The 19,325-nt window shown below is 42.4% G+C and overlaps 3 protein-coding genes across 102 annotated transcripts; 1 reads left to right on the top strand and 2 right to left on the bottom strand.

Annotated features, from left to right (window-relative positions):
• Positions 1-643: 643 nt before the first annotated feature.
• LOC127505593 (uncharacterized) lies at positions 644-4,486 on the bottom strand. 50 transcript variants are annotated; one of them, XM_051881249.1, is made up of 7 exons: positions 4,330-4,486; positions 4,195-4,251; positions 2,821-3,933; positions 2,551-2,775; positions 2,416-2,505; positions 2,101-2,190; positions 644-2,010 (listed from the first exon to the last, which is right to left on the bottom strand). In XM_051881249.1, exons 1-7 carry the CDS (start codon positions 4,385-4,387, stop codon positions 836-838), a joined length of 2,808 nt encoding a protein of 935 aa, XP_051737209.1. In that variant the 5' UTR covers positions 4,388-4,486; the 3' UTR covers positions 644-835. The 50 variants fall into 50 exon arrangements, with proteins under 50 accessions (XP_051737209.1, XP_051737218.1, XP_051737224.1 ...); XM_051881258.1 differs by lacking the exon at positions 2,416-2,505 and adding an exon at positions 2,326-2,370 and having other exon boundaries at positions 644-1,965; positions 2,056-2,145; XM_051881264.1 differs by lacking the exon at positions 2,416-2,505 and adding an exon at positions 2,326-2,370 and having other exon boundaries at positions 644-1,920; positions 2,101-2,145.
• Positions 4,487-5,354: 868 nt separating this feature from the next.
• Positions 5,355-8,098, top strand: LOC127505598 (fibrous sheath CABYR-binding protein-like). Of its 50 annotated transcripts, none has more exons than XM_051881340.1 (7): positions 5,355-5,520; positions 5,630-5,698; positions 5,824-5,943; positions 6,022-6,737; positions 7,116-7,205; positions 7,272-7,361; positions 7,452-8,098. In XM_051881340.1, exons 1-7 carry the CDS (start codon positions 5,373-5,375, stop codon positions 8,040-8,042), a joined length of 1,824 nt encoding a protein of 607 aa, XP_051737300.1. In that variant the 5' UTR covers positions 5,355-5,372; the 3' UTR covers positions 8,043-8,098. The 50 variants fall into 50 exon arrangements, with proteins under 50 accessions (XP_051737300.1, XP_051737276.1, XP_051737269.1 ...); XM_051881316.1 differs by lacking the exon at positions 7,116-7,205 and adding an exon at positions 7,050-7,115 and having other exon boundaries at positions 6,022-6,869; positions 7,206-7,361; XM_051881309.1 differs by having other exon boundaries at positions 6,022-6,959.
• Positions 8,099-8,129: 31 nt separating this feature from the next.
• sgms2b (sphingomyelin synthase 2b) lies at positions 8,130-19,105 on the bottom strand. 2 transcript variants are annotated; one of them, XM_051881352.1, is made up of 6 exons: positions 18,973-19,105; positions 15,909-16,415; positions 13,576-13,693; positions 13,284-13,437; positions 9,781-9,953; positions 8,130-9,553 (listed from the first exon to the last, which is right to left on the bottom strand). In XM_051881352.1, the coding sequence occupies exons 2-6, from the start codon at positions 16,403-16,405 to the stop codon at positions 9,368-9,370; spliced, it is 1,128 nt and encodes a 375-aa protein (XP_051737312.1). In that variant the 5' UTR covers positions 16,406-16,415; positions 18,973-19,105; the 3' UTR covers positions 8,130-9,367. The 2 variants fall into 2 exon arrangements, with proteins under 2 accessions (XP_051737312.1, XP_051737311.1); XM_051881351.1 differs by having other exon boundaries at positions 18,889-18,993.
• Positions 19,106-19,325: the final 220 nt, after the last annotated feature.

Genomic DNA, 19,325 nt, shown 5'->3' with positions numbered 1-19,325 from the left:
AAGTCTTAGGTAATGCTCAGAGTATCATAAGCTACAATAGAGAGGGATTAGAGAAAGTGAAAGGATAGGTATAAGATTTTTTTTTTTTTTTTTTTTTTTTTTAAGATGAGGTTAAGTGCTCACGAAAGATGAGTTTTCAGCTGTGTTTTGAATATTGCCAGGGATTCTGCATTCTGGATAAAGGCAGGAAGATCGTTCCACCAGCAAGGAACAGTGAATGAGAATGTCCTGGAGAGTGATTTAAATACTTAGTGTTTTACTGGATTTGATGAGTCCAAGTAACTGTTATTCCTATAGCACCTTATACAAAGGATTGTTTTAAAGCAGCTTTGCATCATTTTGTTTTCCAATTTACTGTAAACATCAAACATGAGATTCTGCTATAAAGCAGCTCTACAGAAGACTATGCATCATTACTCAGCTCAATTCAGTTGACTTCAAAGAACCTGCACCATCTCATTGGACAAGTAGTCTAATAAGTGATGAAATATTTATGCAAATGCCAGTTGTTAAATGCACCATTACACCTTTTCACATGTATTTGGGTTCAGGTTGCTGTGTCAGGTTGGTCAGCGGGGCAAATAGCAGACTCACAAAATGCACACTTCACAACCTTTACTAAACTTTCAGAATGAAAACAAGCTTTTAAATAGGACAGTCTTTTATTGGGATACAGTCAAGCAAAAATCCAAGGACAAAACCAGCTTCAGTGACAAACCGATGTTAATTGCAGAACAAACATTCATGGTTGACCAAATAGATCTGAAGTTCCAGAAGGGAGTTCATCTTTAGAAACACTTAACATTCAGATAAAGGTAACACTTCAAATAAAGTCTCACAGGTGGACAGAACCAGCAGATTCACCTGCAGCATTCTGGCTGAAATTGCCTTGAGCTGAGCCGGAATCCACAGTAGCATCCTGGCTGAAGTTGCCTTGAGCTGAGCCGGACTCCACAGTAACATCCAGGCTGAAGTTGCCTTGAGCAGAGCCGGAATCCACAGTAGCGTCCTGGCTGAAGTTGCCTTGAGCGGAACCGGACTCCTCAGTAGCGTCCTGGCTGAAGTTGCCTTGAGCTGAACCGGACTCCTCAGTAGCGTCCTGGCTGAAGTTGCCTTGAGCTGAACCGGACTCCTCAGTAGCGTCCTGGCTGAAGTTGCCTTGAGCAGAAATAGAATCCACAGTAGCGTCCTGGCTGAAGTTGCCTTGAGCTGAACCAGACTCCTCAGTAGCGTCCTGGCTGAAGTTGCCTTGAGCTGAACCAGACTCCTCAGTAGCGTCCTGGCTGAAGTTGCCTTGTGCGGATCCGGACTCCTCAGTAGCGTCCTGGCTGAAGTTGCCTTGAGCAGAAATAGAATCCACAGTAGCGTCCTGGCTGAAGTTGCCTTGAGCTGAACCAGACTCCTCAGTAGCGTCCTGGCTGAAGTTGCCTTGAGCTGAACCAGACTCCTCAGTAGCGTCCTGGCTGAAGTTGCCTTGAGCTGAACCAGACTCCTCAGTAGCATCCTGGCTGAAGTTGCCTGGAGCGGAACCGGACTCCTCAGTAGCGTCCTGGCTGAAGTTGCCTGGAGCGGAACCGGACTCCTCAGTAGCGTCCTGGCTGAAGTTGCCTTGAGCTGAACCAGACTCCTCAGTAACGTCCTGGCTGAAGTTGCCTTGAGCGGAACCGGACTCCTCAGTAGCGTCCTGGCTGAAGTTGCCTGGAGCAGAACCGGACTCAGTAGCGTCCTGGCTGAAGTTGCCTTGAGCTGAACCGGACTCCTCAGTAGCATCCTGGCTGAAGTTGCCTTGAGCAGAAATAGAATCCACAGTAGCGTCCTGGCTGAAGTTGCCTTGAGCTGAACCAGACTCCTCAGTAGCGTCCTGGCTGAAGTTGCCTTGTGCGGATCCGGACTCCTCAGTAGCGTCCTGGCTGAAGTTGCCTTGAGCTGAACCAGACTCCTCAGTAGCGTCCTGGCTGAAGTTGCCTTGAGCTGAACCAGACTCCTCAGTAGCATCCTGGCTGAAGTTGCCTGGAGCGGACCCGGACTCCTCAGTAGCGTCCTGGCTGAAGTTGCCTGGAGCGGAACCGGACTCCTCAGTAGCGTCCTGGCTGAAGTTGCCTGGAGCGGAACCGGACTCCTCAGTAGCGTCCTGGCTGAAGTTGCCTTGAGCTGAACCAGACTCCTCAGTAGCGTCCTGGCTGAAGTTGCCTTGAGCGGAACCGGACTCCTCAGTAGCGTCCTGGCTGAAGTTGCCTGGAGCAGAACCGGACTCCTCAGTAGCGTCCTGGCTGAAGTTGCCTTGAGCTGAACCGGACTCCTCAGTAGCGTCCTGGCTGAAGTTGCCTTGAGCAGAAATAGAATCCACAGTAGCGTCCTGGCTGAAGTTGCCTTGTGCGGATCCGGACTCCTCAGTAGCGTCCTGGCTGAAGTTGCCTTGTGCGGATCCGGACTCCTCAGTAGCGTCCTGGCTGAAGTTGCCTTGTGCGGACCCGGACTCCTCAGTAGCGTCCTGGCTGAAGTTGCCTGGAGCGGAACCGGACTCCTCAGTAGCGTCCTGGCTGAAGTTGCCTTGAGCTGAACCAGACTCCTCAGTAGCGTCCTGGCTGAAGTTGCCTGGAGCAGAAATAGAATCCACAGTAGCGTCCTGGCTGAAGTTGCCTGGAGCGGAACCGGACTCCTCAGTAGCGTCCTGGCTGAAGTTGCCTTGTGCGGACCCGGACTCCTCAGTAGCGTCCTGGCTGAAGTTGCCTGGAGCGGAACCGGACTCCTCAGTAGCGTCCTGGCTGAAGTTGCCTTGAGCTGAACCGGACTCCTCAGTAGCGTCCTGGCTGAAGTTGCCTGGAGCGGAACCGGACTCCTCAGTAGCGTCCTGGCTGAAGTTGCCTGGAGCGGAACCGGACTCCTCAGTAGCGTCCTGGCTGAAGTTGCCTTGAGCTGAACCAGACTCCTCAGTAGCGTCCTGGCTGAAGTTGCCTGGAGCGGAACCGGACTCCTCAGTAGCGTCCTGGCTGAAGTTGCCTGGAGCAGAACCGGACTCCTCAGTAGCGTCCTGGCTGAAGTTGCCTTGAGCTGAACCAGACTCCTCAGTAGCGTCCTGGCTGAAGTTGCCTGGAGCGGAACCGGACTCCTCAGTAGCGTCCTGGCTGAAGTTGCCTGGAGCGGAACCAGACTCCTCAGTAGCATCCTGGCTGAAGTTGCCTGGAGCAGAACTGGACTCAGTAGCGTCCTGGCTGAAGTTGCCTTGAGCTGAACCGGACTCAGTAGCGTCCTGGCTGAAGTTGCCTGGAGCGGAACCGGACTCCTCAGTAGCGTCCTGGCTGAAGTTGCCTGGAGCAGAACTGGACTCAGTAGCGTCCTGGCTGAAGTTGCCTTGAGCTGAACCGGACTCAGTAGCGTCCTGGCTGAAGTTGCCTGGAGCGGAACCGGACTCCTCAGTAGCGTCCTGGCTGAAGTTGCCTGGAGCAGAAACAGAATCCACAGTAGCGTCCTGGCTGAAGTTGCCTGGAGCGGAACCGGACTCCTCAGTAGCGTCCTGGCTGAAGTTGCCTTGAGCTGAACCAGACTCAATAGCATCCTGGCTGAAGTTGCCTGGAGCAGAACCGGACTCCTCAGTAGCGTCCTGGCTGAAGTTGCCTTGAGCTGAACCAGACTCAGTAGCATCCTGGCTGAAGTTGCCTTGAGCGGAACCAGACTCCTCAGTAGCATCCTGGCTGAAGTTGCCTGGAGCGGAACCAGACTCAGTAGCGTCCTGGCTGAAGTTGCCTGGAGCGGAACCAGACTCAGTAGCATCCTGGCTGAAGTTGCCTGGAGCGGAACCAGACTCCTCAGTAGCATCCTGGCTGAAGTTGCCTTGAGCTGAACCAGATGCCTCAGTAGAATCCAGGTTAAGTTTGTTCACAGAACCAGATGATAGTGACTCATCCATGTTCTGTTTGCTACGGACCAGATCACCTGTAAAAAAAAAAAAAAAAAAAATTTAGGCCCTGTTTTCAATTGCATCTGTTGTAAAAAGCTCCTAGATCACTTTTCATAGCTTATGGTCTCTGGAGTTTGTCAATTGAAACCGCTTAGACGTTTTTGCAGTGTTCCGTCAACACAACAACCCAAAAACATATTAAAGAACAATACAACCCATTTAAGAGAGCACTCACAGCCTCAGTTTCATTCCCATTAAGTCAAGATGGTACTATGGTGAACAAATTCTATACACACCATTTTTTCTGTTTGAATTCCAGGAAGAGAAGCCATGTTCCACTGGGGAGCTGAGCACTGAAAAAAAAAAAAAAACTTGTGAAAACTGTAGATCTATAACATTTGTTTAGCAATTAATACTATAACATAACTTACCATTCCATACTAACTGGTCAAGGAAAACCACCAGAATAATTGTTTTAACAACACTCATTTTCTTTCTCTTTCTGAGCTACTAAAACCACCAGTCAGTCAACACATGTGGACTCCTCACTCAAACAAGGTGTTTTAAAGCCACACCAAGAATCATTTGTCACATGTGTGCCTCATTAACTCATCAGGCCAATTGACTAATTAATGAGATCAATAATTAGATATTATTTAGAATACAAACTCTTGCTATGTCCTATAAAACAAAAAGCCCAATGATAATATTTCATTGTGTTATGTATGATTTTTTTCATTGTTGATTTTTTTTTTATTATTGAATTATTTACTTTGAAATGTGTGTATTTTGTCTTTTTTTTTTTTTTCTTTGTCTGTATGGTCATAAGATTTTACTGTTTGAAAACTGCTTTATGAACTCGTAGTTAAAAGAAAACATTATCACTGTCTATACCAATAAGAATAAATTATGTACTTAGTAAAGTTCCAGAAACCTTTCCTCAGTATGTTTGTCTTGTTTTCCAGTACAAATATCTAAACATTTAAATCAAAATAATTTACTCAAGCAAAATGACTTAAGATATTACTTCTTGGTTTCTGAAAAAATCATCAATGTTAAGTGAGGTTATGATTAAACTAAGAAAAAAGAACTGTCTTTTCACCTAGAAACCAAATAAAGTTGAAACCTCTTTAAACATTTTGGCCTGGTTTCACAGACAGGGTTTAGCCTAAACCAGGATTAAGCCTTAGTTCAATTAAGTATCTTTTATAAATGTTCACTAGAAAAACACATTACTGGTGTGCATCTTGAGGCAAAACAATGACACTGACATATTTTAAGATCCGTCAGTACAAGTTACTTTCAGTTAAAACAGCTCAAACATGCATTTTAGTCTAGGACTAGCTTAAGCCTTGTCTGTGAAACCAGGGGTTTGAAAATCACATTAGTGATTTTTCAACCAACCAATAAGTGCATGGGAATGTTGATGACCTGGTCCTCAATCACTAATTGTCACTAACAAGAAACCCAGGTGATGAAAATCTGTGTTATTTTAAAAGCTCTGGCTTTGAGGCCTGTTTTAGAAAGCATAGGTAGATTGGTGATAGTTTTGTCTATAATCAAGATGACCGTTTCAAACATTATGTTTTTGGTCTTTTTGTGTCACCAATTGGTGCTCAATGGTAAAGTTGTTTTTACATCAGTGTAATCCGTCAAATACATTAAATACATATATATAATTTTTTTTTTTTTTTTTTTTTTTTTTTTTTTGACCTTACATCTTGTTTTTAGGATTTGCTTCTCCAGTTGGCCGTCATTTATACCAGACTGGTATTGAGCAAGTACGCTTGGAAAATAAAGGTTTGTAATTCTTATGTGGTTATGTTGACATTATGCCTTTTTTTTTTTTTTTGTGACTGTATAGTTAACTCTAATGAAGCCTGATGACTCCTGATATTGAAGTTATTATGCATTTTGTTTTCCAGATGGCCCCTTGTCTCTTCCTTATTTGAACAAGCAAAATCCAACACGGCCAGTGGTAGCAAAGTGTAATATGGCTATTGTGCTGTCGTTGAAGAATACATCTGGGCTAGTTGTCCAAAAAGGTAACTCTGTGCTGATACTATGAGGTTGACACTGACCATAAGGAAAGATAACTGCAGCTTTTTTCCACCAACTTTTAGGCATTAATGAGAATTTCACTGAGTCCAGCCCTTTCCCTGCTGAGGTTGATGGGAAGTTGACGGAGTCCAGCCACGTCCCCGCGGAGGAGTCCAGCCACGTCCCCGCGGAGGAGTCCAGCCACGTCCCCGCGGAGGAGTCCAGCCACGTCCCCGCGGAGGAGTCCAGCCACGTCCCCGCGGAGGAGTCCAGCCACGTCCCCGCGGAGGAGTCCAGCCACGTCCCCGCGGAGGAGTCCAGCCACGTCCCCGCGGAGGAGTCCAGCCACGTCCCCGCGGAGGAGTCCAGCCACGTCCCCGCGGAGGAGTCCAGCCACGTCCCCGCGGAGGAGTCCAGCCACGTCCCCGCGGAGGAGTCCAGCCACGTCCCCGCGGAGGAGTCCAGCCACGTCCCCGCGGAGGAGTCCAGCCACGTCCCCGCGGAGGAGTCCAGCCACGTCCCCGCGGAGGAGTCCAGCCACGTCCCCGCGGAGGAGTCCAGCCACGTCCCCGCGGAGGAGGTTGATGGGAAGTTGACTGAGTCAAGCCCTGTCCCCCCTGAAGAGTCCAGCCACGTCCCTGCAGAGGAATCCAGCCCTCTTTCTGCCGAGGTTGATGGGAAGTTGGAGTCCAGCCCTCTTCCCACTGAGGAATGCAGCCCTCTCCCCGCTGAAGAAGTTGGGAAATTGAAAGAGCCAAGCACTGTCCCCGCAGAAGAATCCAGCTCTCCCCCTGCTGAGGTTGATGGGAAGTTGACCGAGCCAAGCACTGTCCCCGCAGAAGAGTCCAGCCATGTCCCTGCTGAGGTTGATGGGAAGTTGACCGAGCCAAGCACTGTCCCCGCAGAAGAGTCCAGCCATGTCCCTGCTGAGGTTGATGGGAAGTTGACCGAGCCAAGCACTGTCCCCTCTGAAGAGTCCAGCCATGTCCCCGCAGAAGAATCCAGCTCTCCCCCTGCTGAGGTTGATGGGAAGTTGACCGAGCCAAGCACTGTCCCCTCTGAAGAGTCCAGCCATGTCCCCGCAGAAGAATCCAGCTCTCCCCCTGCTGAGGTTGATGGGAAGTTGACCGAGCCAAGCACTGTCCCCGCAGAAGAGTCCAGCCATGTCCCTGCTGAGGTTGATGGGAAGTTGACCGAGCCAAGCACTGTCCCCTCTGAAGAGTCCAGCCATGTCCCCGCAGAAGAATCCAGCTCTCTCCCTGCTGAGGTTGGTGGGAAGTTGACCGAGCCAAGCACTGTCCCCGCAGAAGAGTCCAGCCATGTCCCTGCTGAGGTTGATGGGAAGTTGACCAAGCCAAGCACTGTCCCCTCTGAAGAGTCCAGCCATGTCCCCGCAGAAGAATCCAGCTCTCTCCCTGCTGAGGTTGGTGGGAAGTTGACCGAGCCAAGCACTGTCCCCTCTGAAGAGTCCAGCCATGTCCCCGCAGAAGAATCCAGCTCTCCCCCTGCTGAGGTTGATGGGAAGTTGACTGAGCCAAGCACTGTCCCCTCTGAAGAGTCCAGCCATGTCCCCGCAGAAGAATCCAGCTCTCCCCCTGCTGAGGTTGATGGGAAGTTGACCGAGCCAAGCACTGTCCCCTCTGAAGAGTCCAGCCATGTCCCCGCAGAAGAATCCAGCTCTCCCCCTGCTGAGGTTGATGGGAAGTTGACCGAGCCAAGCACTGTCCCCGCAGAAGAGTCCAGCCATGTCCCTGCTGAGGTTGATGGGAAGTTGACCAAGCCAAGCACTGTCCCCTCTGAAGAGTCCAGCCATGTCCCCGCAGAAGAATCCAGCTCTCTCCCTGCTGAGGTTGGTGGGAAGTTGACCGAGCCAAGCACTGTCCCCTCTGAAGAGTCCAGCCATGTCCCCGCAGAAGAATCCAGCTCTCCCCCTGCTGAGGTTGATGGGAAGTTGACCGAGCCAAGCACTGTCCCCGCAGAAGAATCCAGCTCTCTCTCTGCTGAGGTTGATGGGAAGTTGACTGAGTCTAGACCTGTCCCTGCTGAACAGTCCAGCCATGTCCCTGAGGTTGATAGGAAGATGTGCTTATGTTCATCTCCATAACTGTCACCTTTCAGATCTTGTTTTAAGTCAATAAAACCAGTTATTTTTCTGGAAAAGTGCTTTTTTCTTTTTTTTTTTTTAAAGCTTAATCTTTTGCACAATGTCTCCTAATTGACATCTAATACAGCCTTTGTTCTGTAACAGTGTTCAAAACCATTCCAACAAGGTGATTTCATGCCATGATAAATGTCAGTTTACTTTCATATTCCTTGTAATCTCTATTCTAAGGGGCTATTTGAATGAAAGTTATAATCAAATCAAAATGTGTGCATCTTGGCAGTTCATTCACATGACAATGGTGTTTTGGAGCTTGAAAACTGGCTTCAAAGTGCAAAGATGCAAATTTGTGAACTCTGACAACCGCATGAGTACTTGACAACCAAGACATTGGTGGACTACAGGACTGTGTTTGTGCTGCTAAAGATATTGAGTTTATTAATGCTTCAAAGTGTAGACTTAAACCACTACTCCAACCAGCAGAGATTATTTACATGTGTGCAGGCATGTAGTGTTTCTTTACAAAGTGGCATCGCCAACTACTGGCCTGGCATGTATAATGTTTTCGTGGATCTGTGAACAGGGACCATTTTGACAATGTCATCTGTACAAGAAGCTTTTCAACTTTTAGTACATTGTTTAAAAGCGTCCTAAAACTGTATAAGAATTGGCACAATGTGGTTTTGAGCAGAGTATTGCATGTCCCTTTGCAGTTCAGACTGTATCAAAGTCAAACTTGTTTGTCACATAGGCCCACACATGCATAGGCTCAATATTTTTCCCCACAAATCAGCATGACTTCACGGTTTTAAAATTTAAACTGCACTAAACTAGAAAAATAGATACATAAGAACAAGTAAACAACACAAACAATAGAAAGTGAAATAAGACTTAAGTTCAAGAACTAAAGAAAATAGTATTTATTTTGTAACCTTCATAAAACATTTCTTTCACAGGCAATGAACATAAATTAAAAACTATACAACTTTTCAATCCTTCATTGAGAAACATAAATATAAACATCTTAATTATGTCTGAGTAGGATGTGACAAAATACTATCAGGAACATACACTGAATGCTCTTTTCCCTGCTGCAGAATGACGCATGTTGATACTGATATAAACTCTGACAAACCACCAGGAACCACACATTTTCTTCCATCAAAAGCATGTAAAAGCTCTCAGACAGTTCTGAGGTGCTGCACTTCAAGTAAACAGGACCTAAATTTGCACAGATAGTGTTTTGTGGTGAAGACTCGCATTTACATTTCTACTGTGTCACAGTGATTTAGTTACCCAACAAATGCACAGTCTGACACTTGATCGCGTCATTCATCTCGAGTGCTCTGCACTTTTGAGTAGCTCCTGCACGGGTTCTTGAAGCACGCAGACGGAAGCGACACGGGCCATGAGAACGTGCAGGGAACCGTTGTCTTAACGTTCTTCTCCAGGAAGTTAAACACAAGGTTCCACCACGTTCGGTTCAGATAGTTGTGAGGAGATCCTCTTAATGCCTACAAAATTAGGAGAGAATGAAAACATGGTGATTATTTTGGTCCAATTTGCCATTTAGTAAGAACAAAAAAAACTGTTTATCTACACTATTAGTGTACTTGATGTACACTAGCGGTCAAAAGTTTGGAATAATTAATGTTTTAACCAAGGCTGCATTTATTTGCTTGCATTTGAATGGAAGTGAAATGTCGCTTTTATAGGATACGTAGTTTCCGTGGGCTTTTACCTGGTTGTTGGCCATGGTGTGGTACCAGTAGAAGAGGCGTGAGGTGATGAAATACGCCACCACTACATCCACGCTGTAATGCTCATGCGCTATCAGGATACAGACCGCGCCCACTGCGCTTAGTAACCAGCAGATCACGTGATAGCAACGCCAAAACAGTGAGCGGGGCGAGTCTATGACAAAAAACAACAAACTTACAATTGTAACCACTAAAAAAAAATTCAAGTAGAGGCTCTCAGAGCAAACATTTGGGCTTGTGAATGCTCAATATTTAATAATACAATATTTGCCGATACCTCAAAACGATTTGATTCGATTTAGTGGCCTGAATATTACTATATTATATGCCTATTTTAAACAACTAGTTACATTTTTATTAACCCACAAATGCAACGAAAATATAAGATGAACATTTAATCTAACTGGGACATGCACAAAATAATTTAGAAAAATAATCACATGAGATCATTAATCATCTGATAATGGCTCCTTGTTGGCTCGCCCATTTTATAACATATAAAGAACGTTTCTTCTTGGTTGTGTGAACGTTAGAGGAACATTCCGTTCTAGTATTTTGAAAATGTTATGAGAACGTTCTGTTGTTATTACTGAAGAACGTTATTGAACAGTTCTGAGAACGTTCCCTGTTAGCTGATCCTTATACACCGCGTTCCAAATTATTATGCAAGTGACATATATCAGTCAGATTTCAGTACAATAAACATTCAGATTTTAGTTTTTCTAAGAAAATGTTTGTTTGTTTATTTATCCATGTCTTTTTAGATAACTGGTATCAATCTCAGACAAAATAGTTTGCCAGATCTATGGAAACCCTACTTAGAGGTTGTTCCACATTATTAAACAAGTCACAGTTCTCATGCAATATGGGGAGGAAGAAAGATCTTTCTGAAGATGAAAAGCATGAAATGGTCCAATGTTGTGCAAAAGGCATGAAAACAACTAATATTGTGTGAAACTGAATGGAGATTATCGAATTATCCTAAGATTTGTGAGTGATTTAGAGCACAACAGAACTCAGATAAAGGCTTATTAATGAAAGTTCCTGTCAAAAAAATTTATTGTATTAAAAGGGCAGCAATAAAAAAGCCAGTGTTGAGCAGCAAACAGGTATTTGAAGCTGCTGGAGTCTCAAGAAGCTCTCCATGCAGGCTGACAGTTGTGCATAAAGATGCATTTCAGCCACTCCAAACCAAACCTCACAAAGAGAAACATTTACAGTGGGTGTAGAAATACATTTTCAAACAGTTTTATTGCTGTGGTGTTTTTTTGCAGCATGGGATAGTGCATAGTGCATTGTATTTCAGAAGGCACTATCCTCTTTTTTTTATACCATAGCTGAAAATGGCCAGTTATGAACTCCACATATCTTGCAGAAGTCATTTTAATACTCTCCATCTCACTTCCCAATATTCCAGCCCAAATCATCACCCGCCAGCTCCCTGCTGACGTCGCGGTCTTGTTGGAACGTGGTGGCTGTTCACCAACCATCCAGAAATCCATCCATTTAGACCATCCATTGTAGTACGGCATTAGTCAGTGAATCAAACTATTTAAAAATGAGTCTTCATGTATTTCTACACCCACTGTAAATGTTTCTCTTTGGTTTGGAGTGGCTGAAATGCATCTTTATGCACAACTGCCAGCCTGCATGAAGAGCTTCTTGAAACTCCAGAGACACGAGAAGCTTCAAATACCTGTTTGCTGCTCAACACTGGCTTTCTTTATAGCTGCCCTTTTAATACAATTAATTTTTTTGACAGGAACTTTCATTAATAAGCCTTTATCTGACCGAGTTCTGCTGTGCTCTAAATCACTCACAGATCTTATGATAATTCGATAATCTCCATTCAGTTTCACACAATATTAGTTGTTTTCATGCCTTTTGCACAACATTGCACCATTTCATGCTTTTCATCTTCAGAAAGATCTTTCTTCCTCTCATATTGCATGAGAATTGTGACTTGCTTAATAATGTGGAACAACCTCTAAGTAAAATTATTTTGTCTGAGATTGATACCAGTTATCTTATAAGACATGGATAAATAAACAAACAAACACTTTCTTAGAAAAACTAAAATATGAATGATTATTCAACTGAAATCTTACTGATATGTCACTTGTATAATAATTTGGAATGTGGTGTAATGATTTTCTAAGTGCTTTCTGAGAATAATGGCCAAAAAAAAAGTTTAGTAATATTTCAAGAACATTTTCTATTTCTAAGAACATTTTAAGAACATCCATTAAAAACAAATAATATCATATGGACGTTCCACAAACATTTCCACAATGTTTTCTGCTGTCATTACAAAAACATTCTAAGAACGTTTCCTTAAAGGGTTAGTTCACCCAAAAATGAAAATTCTGTCATTAATTACTCACCCTCGTGCCGTTTTACACCCGTAAGACCTTCGTTAATCTTCGGAACACAAAAATATTTTTGTTGAAATCCAGTGGCTCAGTGAGGCCTGCATAGGGAGCAATGACATTTCCTCTCTCAAAATCCATAAAGGTACTAAAAACATATTTAAATCAGTTCATGTGAGTACAGTGGTTCAATATTAATATTATAAAGCGACGAGAATATTTTTGGTGCGCCAAAAAAAACTAAATAACGACTTATATAGTGATGGCCAATTTCAAAACACTGCTTCATGAAGCTTCGGAGCGTTATGAATCAGCGTGTTGAATCATGATTCGGATCGCGTGTCAAACTGCCAAACTGCTGAAATCACGTGACTTTGGCGCTCCGAACTGCGGATTCGATACACTGATTCATAACGCTCCGAATCTTCCTGAAGCAGTGTTTTGAAATTGGCCATCACTAAATAATTCGTTATTTTGTTTTTTTTTTGGTGCACCAAAAATATTCTCGTCACTTTATAATATTAATATTGAACCACTGTACTCACATGAACTGATTTAAATATGTTTTTAGTACATTAATGGATCTTGAGAGAGGAAATGTCATTGCTCCCTATGTAGGCCTCACGGAGCCATCGGATTTCAACAAAAATATCTCAATTTACGTTCCAAAGATTAATGAAGGTCTTGCGAACGGCATGAGGGTGAGTAATTAATGACAGAATTTTTATTTTTGGGTGAACTAACCCTTTAACATTACGAGAACATACATCAAATCTTTATAATGTTATAAGAACGTTCCATAAACATTATTTTGTCTTAACATTTGCATAATCTTAAAAAAACATTACTGAAAGTTATGGGAACATTCCCTGTTAGCTGTGATGCCATTATTCATTTGATCGATGCGTAACAGAACAACAGTGTGAATGTGAAGCGGATTGAAACCCGATCACAACTAAAGCAGACAAAAACACCACTTTTCAAAAGGAAAGAACTGTGTTCTTCATCATTAAATTCACTTCAGGAGGAATGCTGACTAAAAAAAGGCTGGTAAAATTGGGCATTTACCAGTCATGGTGGTAAAAAAAAGACAATAATGGTTTCCTCATACTCACATTCCTGGATGAAGAGGAAGGTGAGGGTGAGCATGACCGTGTGGCCGCTGTACAGAAAGTCTCCACACATGAGATGGGAGCCTGTGATGGACAAACCTCCTCCAGACACCAACTGCAAAACTCGCTTGATCTTGCCGTGAGAATCACCGTAGAGCTACGGAGAGAAGAAGAACGAACAAGGATTACAACGTGTGTAAGCAATGTTTTTATCCCTTGTTTCTTCTCCTTTTTTGCCTGTATTTTAATCCGGAGATTCTGTACTCTGTGTTGGTGTTGGTTGAGCAGCACTCACCTTCGGGGCGCAGTCCATGTGCATGCTGGGAACCGGAAGAGTTGTGACGTACATGGTCACCATTCGGTACAAATACAACATTCCCTGCAGGAAGAAAAACCTTCGGCCCACGATGGCTCTGTCAACACAACGGGACGAGGAGGAATCAAGAGATTGAGTTGAGTTTGTATTTGCAACTGCACAGAATATGATGTTTTATCAACAGTCGAGGCAATGTTTTGAAAGCAGTGTTGAGGAGTAACTAAATAAAAATAGCAATGCTGCTAACTTAACCTAACCTTAACGTCCGTTCACACCATGGACAAAAACTATAACGTTCTAAAAATTGTTCTATAAACAGCAGAACTAAAATGATAACGGCACAGAGAAACGATATTGTTGGAATCACTTTCAGAACAATTTTGTTCCAGCTGATGAACGATGAAAACATTGACAGCCAATCAGAATCCATCCTTCTTTAAAGAGCATTTAAAGCGACAGAAGACACAACTGCAGTGCGTCCGTTGGTGTGGTGGACGCTAATATAGTTATCGTTATAGTTATCTTTAAGGCCCGTTCACAGCAAGAAACGTATCGCAGAGCTGCATTAAAAAAAACCTGTTCCATTCGCATTATCAATGCAAATCATGCCAAAACAGCTCTTTAGCTCCACCCACTCCCATGAAGCACTGCAAATGATGTATTCTCTCTACGCTCTCAATATACTTAAATATTTGCATTATCCGTTTGCATTATTTAAACTTATTTTTAAAATAATCATGTTTAACATGCTTAATTTGTAGTGGAAAACTACATTACCCATGATGCTGTACAGAAAATCCCACCAATCAGAGAGTGGTGGTGAGTAAATCATGCCAAAAGAGCTCTTTAGCTCCGCCCACTACCTATGAAGCACAGTGAATGATGTAATCTCTCTACGCTCTCAATATATTTAAATATTTGTATTTGTGTTATCTTTTCACATTATTTAAACTTGTATTTGAAATAATCAGGTTTAACAGCTTAATTCCTAGCGAAAAACTACATTACCCATGATGCTGTACAGAAAATCCCACCAATCAGAGAGTGGCGGCGAGCAAATCATGCCAAAAGAGCTCTTTAGCTCCGCCCACTCCCATGAAGCACTGCGAATGATGTACTCTTTCTACGCTCTCAATTTAAATATTTGTATATACAGTATTTGCATTATCTGTTTGCATTAATTCAACTTATTTTTAAAATAATCATGTTTAACATGCTTAATTCATAGTGAAAAACTACATTACCCATGATGCTGTACAGAGAATTCCACCAATCAGAGTGTGGCGGCGAGCAAATCATGCCAAAAGAGCTCTTTAGCTCCGCCCACTCCCATGAAGCACTGCGAATGATGTACTCTCTCTACGCTCTCAATATATTTAAATATTTGTATTATCTGTTTGCATTATTTCAACTTAAAATAATCAAGTATAACAGCTTAATTCGTAGTGAAAAACTACATTACCCATGATGCTGTACAGAGAATTCCACCAATCAGAGTGTGGCGGCGAGCAAATCATGCCAAAAGAGCTCTTTAGCTCTGCCCACTCCCATGAAGCACTGCGAATGATGTAATCTTTCTACACTCTCAATATATTTAAATATTTGTATATATCTGCATTATCCATTTGCATTATTTCAACTTATTTTTAAAATAATCATGTTTAACATGCTTAATTCGTAGCGGAAAACTACATTACCCATGATGCTGTACAGAAAATCCCACCAATCAGAGTGTGGCGGCGAGCAAATCATGCCAAAAGAGCTCATTAGCTCCGCTCACTTCCACGAAGCATAGCGAATGATTTAATCTCTCTACGCTCTCAATTTAAATATTTGTATATATATATTTGTATTTTCCATTCACAATAATTCAAATTAAATAATCAAGTATAACAGCTTAATTCATAGTGAAAAACTACATTACCCATGATGTACAGAAAATCCCACCAATCAGAGTGGCAGTGAGCAAATCATGCCAAAAGAGCTCTTTAGCTCCGCCCACTCCCATGATGCACTGCAAATGATGTAATCTCTCCACACTCTCAATATATTTAAATATTTGTATGCATATTGTGCAATAAACTTAGAATTGTTTTATATATTTAATTAACATTTTTAAATGACTAGGTTTATATTTCTCATAATTACCATTATGCTGTTCGCAATGCTTCATGGGATTGTAGTTCTTTCCCTCACTAAAGCCGTTAAGTTCACAGTCTTGTACCCTTGTCTTTTTGTCCGATTTTCTTTTTTTTGCTTCAAATCAAAGTTGGTTAGACCACAGAAATGATTCTATCCAGATAGACTCTCACCTGTGCTTGAGGAAGAGCCATTGGACGAACCACAGAGCCACCAGGATCATTCCGTTGACCTCGGTGACGGAAAACGCCCACTCCATGCGCGGCATGTAATCAAAGAACTTGTCCGGTAATGGCGGGCTGACGGACTTATCCGGGACTCTCTCGTGGACGATGGTGATCATGACAGTCGTAAGGATGAGGTTAAAACCGGCCCAGATGAAGGCGATTCCCGTCTTCCACCATTCCGACGGCAGCCTAGAGACGCTGGATTTTGGGATTGTGATGCGGATGTAATCCTGGTTTTTCCGCAAGGCTTTACGGAAACCCCGCGCCAAACGTGTTGGCTTGCTGTCGTTTGGCTTGTCTGCAACCTGACCGCTACTGGGCATGTCCGTAGAGGGGCGTGACCGTCCGATTTGGGGGCATGTCCTATCCTCTACCATCACCATCACATGGAAGTCGCCGCCGTCTCTGTCATCTTGTTCGTCCAGGAGTTGAGATGCTGCCATCGCTCATACACTAAAACATAAAAACAGAGTGGAATACTATTAAACACAATATTTAATGTAATATTGTAAACAATATGCAGTATGCCACAATAAACATGTCAAACTGCTGTCACATGACCTCAATATGTTTGACTCGGTGACTGATTCAATGACTGTCTCAGAAATAAATACAGTTATTTGGCATTTTATGACATTGTACAAACATGACAAAAATCTACACTACAAATGGCTTGTTTTTTCTCTATTTAACCAATAATTTAAAGGCAATTCATCTTGGAAACAAGTATAGTCAAGTTCAGTACAGCTCCATCTACTTTAGTGGGGAAAGAAAAAAATCTCTCATATGTCAAATAAATTCTGATAATTTTAGCTTACATCATAATAAAAAAAATTAGATTTTTTTAGGCTGGTGTGTTCTAGAGTTAAAAACAAACAAGAATATATAACCATCACGGTTCGGTGCATACAGTCAGACAACGAATACAGTCAGTCACAGGCGATCCATACTCCAATCCAGAAGGGGGCGTGCACGGTAATGCAATGCTGTTTGCTAATCGCCACAACAGGAAAAAGCGCAGTAGAAGAAGAAGAACAGACAATGTATATATATATTTACGTGTAATCTCTCAACCAGTGTTTCTGGTTGAGAATAATATCTCACATAGCATTACATTTACCTCAGGCAAGTCATTCAGTGTCCACAGCATGTTAGTTCACTAGAGAAATGAACTCATTTCACTAAATATATGCACTCTATTAGCTTATATATTCATTATATTTGCTTTACCTGTTAGTAACCTCTTAATTATTTAATATGTTTACATATATTTGTCATGAAAACAAGCTAGAACAGTAACTGTGTAAATGATTATATTTCAAAAATGAACTGGAGTAGAAAAATAATTTTATAATTAGTTTTAGAAGTTAATGCAAAATCTGCCTTATGTGCAATTTACATGTTTTTAATAGTTTTATATCTAAAAATAAATATCTAATGAATTTAATAGTTTGGCTCTGTTGTTAGTTGTAATTGTTACAGTAATGTGCAAGAAAGTGCACAGTTTACAGCATTAGCTGTGATAGCTTTTTTGTTATCCTTAAGAAAAGGTTAATTATAATTGAATTTATTTACAGAGAGAGACAAGATTTGTTTAATAAAAAAAAGAATAAAAAATAAGCAATTTTATGTTTCGTTTTCTCCTCTCTGCTGTACCGAACAGTCATGTTTGTGTACCGTCACACCCCTAATTTATACAAAAACATCGTAACATTAACAAGATTATCAATGCATGAACTAAACTCACATTCCAACAATTTCTGACACGGTTTTCCATGCATATTGTTATTATATCCCTCTATCATATAGAACCTGTAGGCAGGTGTGTTTATTTAGTTCACTCCACAAATGTTTGGGCGTTTCACTGTAAATGTGTGTGTGTTTGTGTGTGAATCTAAGACACACCCTGAAACCTGTGACTCATGTTCACATTTCTCATTCAGATCTATGGACTGACCCTACGGCAGTCGGACCGGTTTGAGCCATCCTGATTCGTTTAGATTCTCCCCCGCTAAAACCCCAGAAATGAACTACAAATTTCATATCTATATGATTCTAATTTAGGAAGGTAAGAAGACACATGCAATATTTAGGTGCAATTAATAAATAAATTCCCAATTTATTGGGACAATTCTGTACTTTATGCACTATTATGCTGGTTTGTAGTATAGAGTTCACACTGATAATTACAACAATTAGAAGTGCACTTCAAATACCCAGATGATGCACTTAACAAAAAAAAGTGCTAATGTTGGGACACTATGTTGTTGCAGTAAACTTAAACTTCTATAACTGTTTTACACTTTCGTGCTTTCCCCTTAGGTCTGTATTCAAACACATTCATGAAGATTTAAGTGACAGTGAACAGGTTAAAGAATACACCACAGAATTACAATGGTGCATGTGCAAAGTCACAGGATGTTCAACTCATCGTGTGTAAATGTTTGACAGTTAAATGGTCTGATTTGACAGCATTGCTGAGCTGCCGCAGAAGTCATTGACCTCACACCTGTGCACGCGCGCGCACACACAACGCCCGGCGCGCCCCTCGAGACCTTCAGCAGCAGCAGCAGCATCATCGGAGCCCAAAAAAAGAGAGTTCCAGAACCATCCGGATCGTAATGGAATGATGATCGATCCGGATCAGCGCGTGGCTGCCAGTAAAACCATCTCAAGATCCAGAAATAAACACAAACACAGAGAACGCGTCTCAAAACACTGCCTACCTACACATCAAAAACGCCTCAAAATGCTGTTTAAGTAAAAAACTCACTAGGATTTGTGACTTTCTTTACAGAAATTATTCTAAACCACATCAGATCGGGTATTTCACGAACCTCTCGGTTTTTACTTGAGCGTTCATCCACAGTAAAGTCAATTCATACGCAAAACAACAACAGAGACAAACAAGAATCGCTTTACATACCTGATAAAAGTTAAAACTCCACGCACATAAAACAGCGTTAATAAAACAAACGACGAGACGAGTGATATGAAGCAGACGATTTACCTGTTTAGCGCCGGAAGACTCTCTGAACGGGTTTTTGGGGGTGGGCTTTAACCCCGCCCACACCTGCAGCCACGCCCACTACACGAATCATTTCGTCAGAGTAGTTACAAATTAGTGTTGCGCAATACTGGCCTCAGGAATGAGACTGGAGCTCTTTCAGAAATGCAAAAACTGAACTGTAAACTTGTAAAACATTTAAAGCTGTTTTCTTGTACTCATAAAAAGGCAAATACATTTTCATAAGCATCGCAAATGTTACATATTATATTAATTTTAATTATTTGTTATATTAATTTTATATTATACTATTTTATCATAATATAAAATATTATATACATTTTATTTATAATAAT

This window comes from Ctenopharyngodon idella, chromosome 22 (assembly GCF_019924925.1).
Source record: "Ctenopharyngodon idella isolate HZGC_01 chromosome 22, HZGC01, whole genome shotgun sequence".
In the NCBI taxonomy this organism is placed as follows: domain Eukaryota; kingdom Metazoa; phylum Chordata; class Actinopteri; order Cypriniformes; family Xenocyprididae; genus Ctenopharyngodon; species Ctenopharyngodon idella.
The sequence above is the reverse complement of the archived record's forward strand: the minus strand, read 5'-3'. Positions and strand labels throughout refer to the sequence as shown.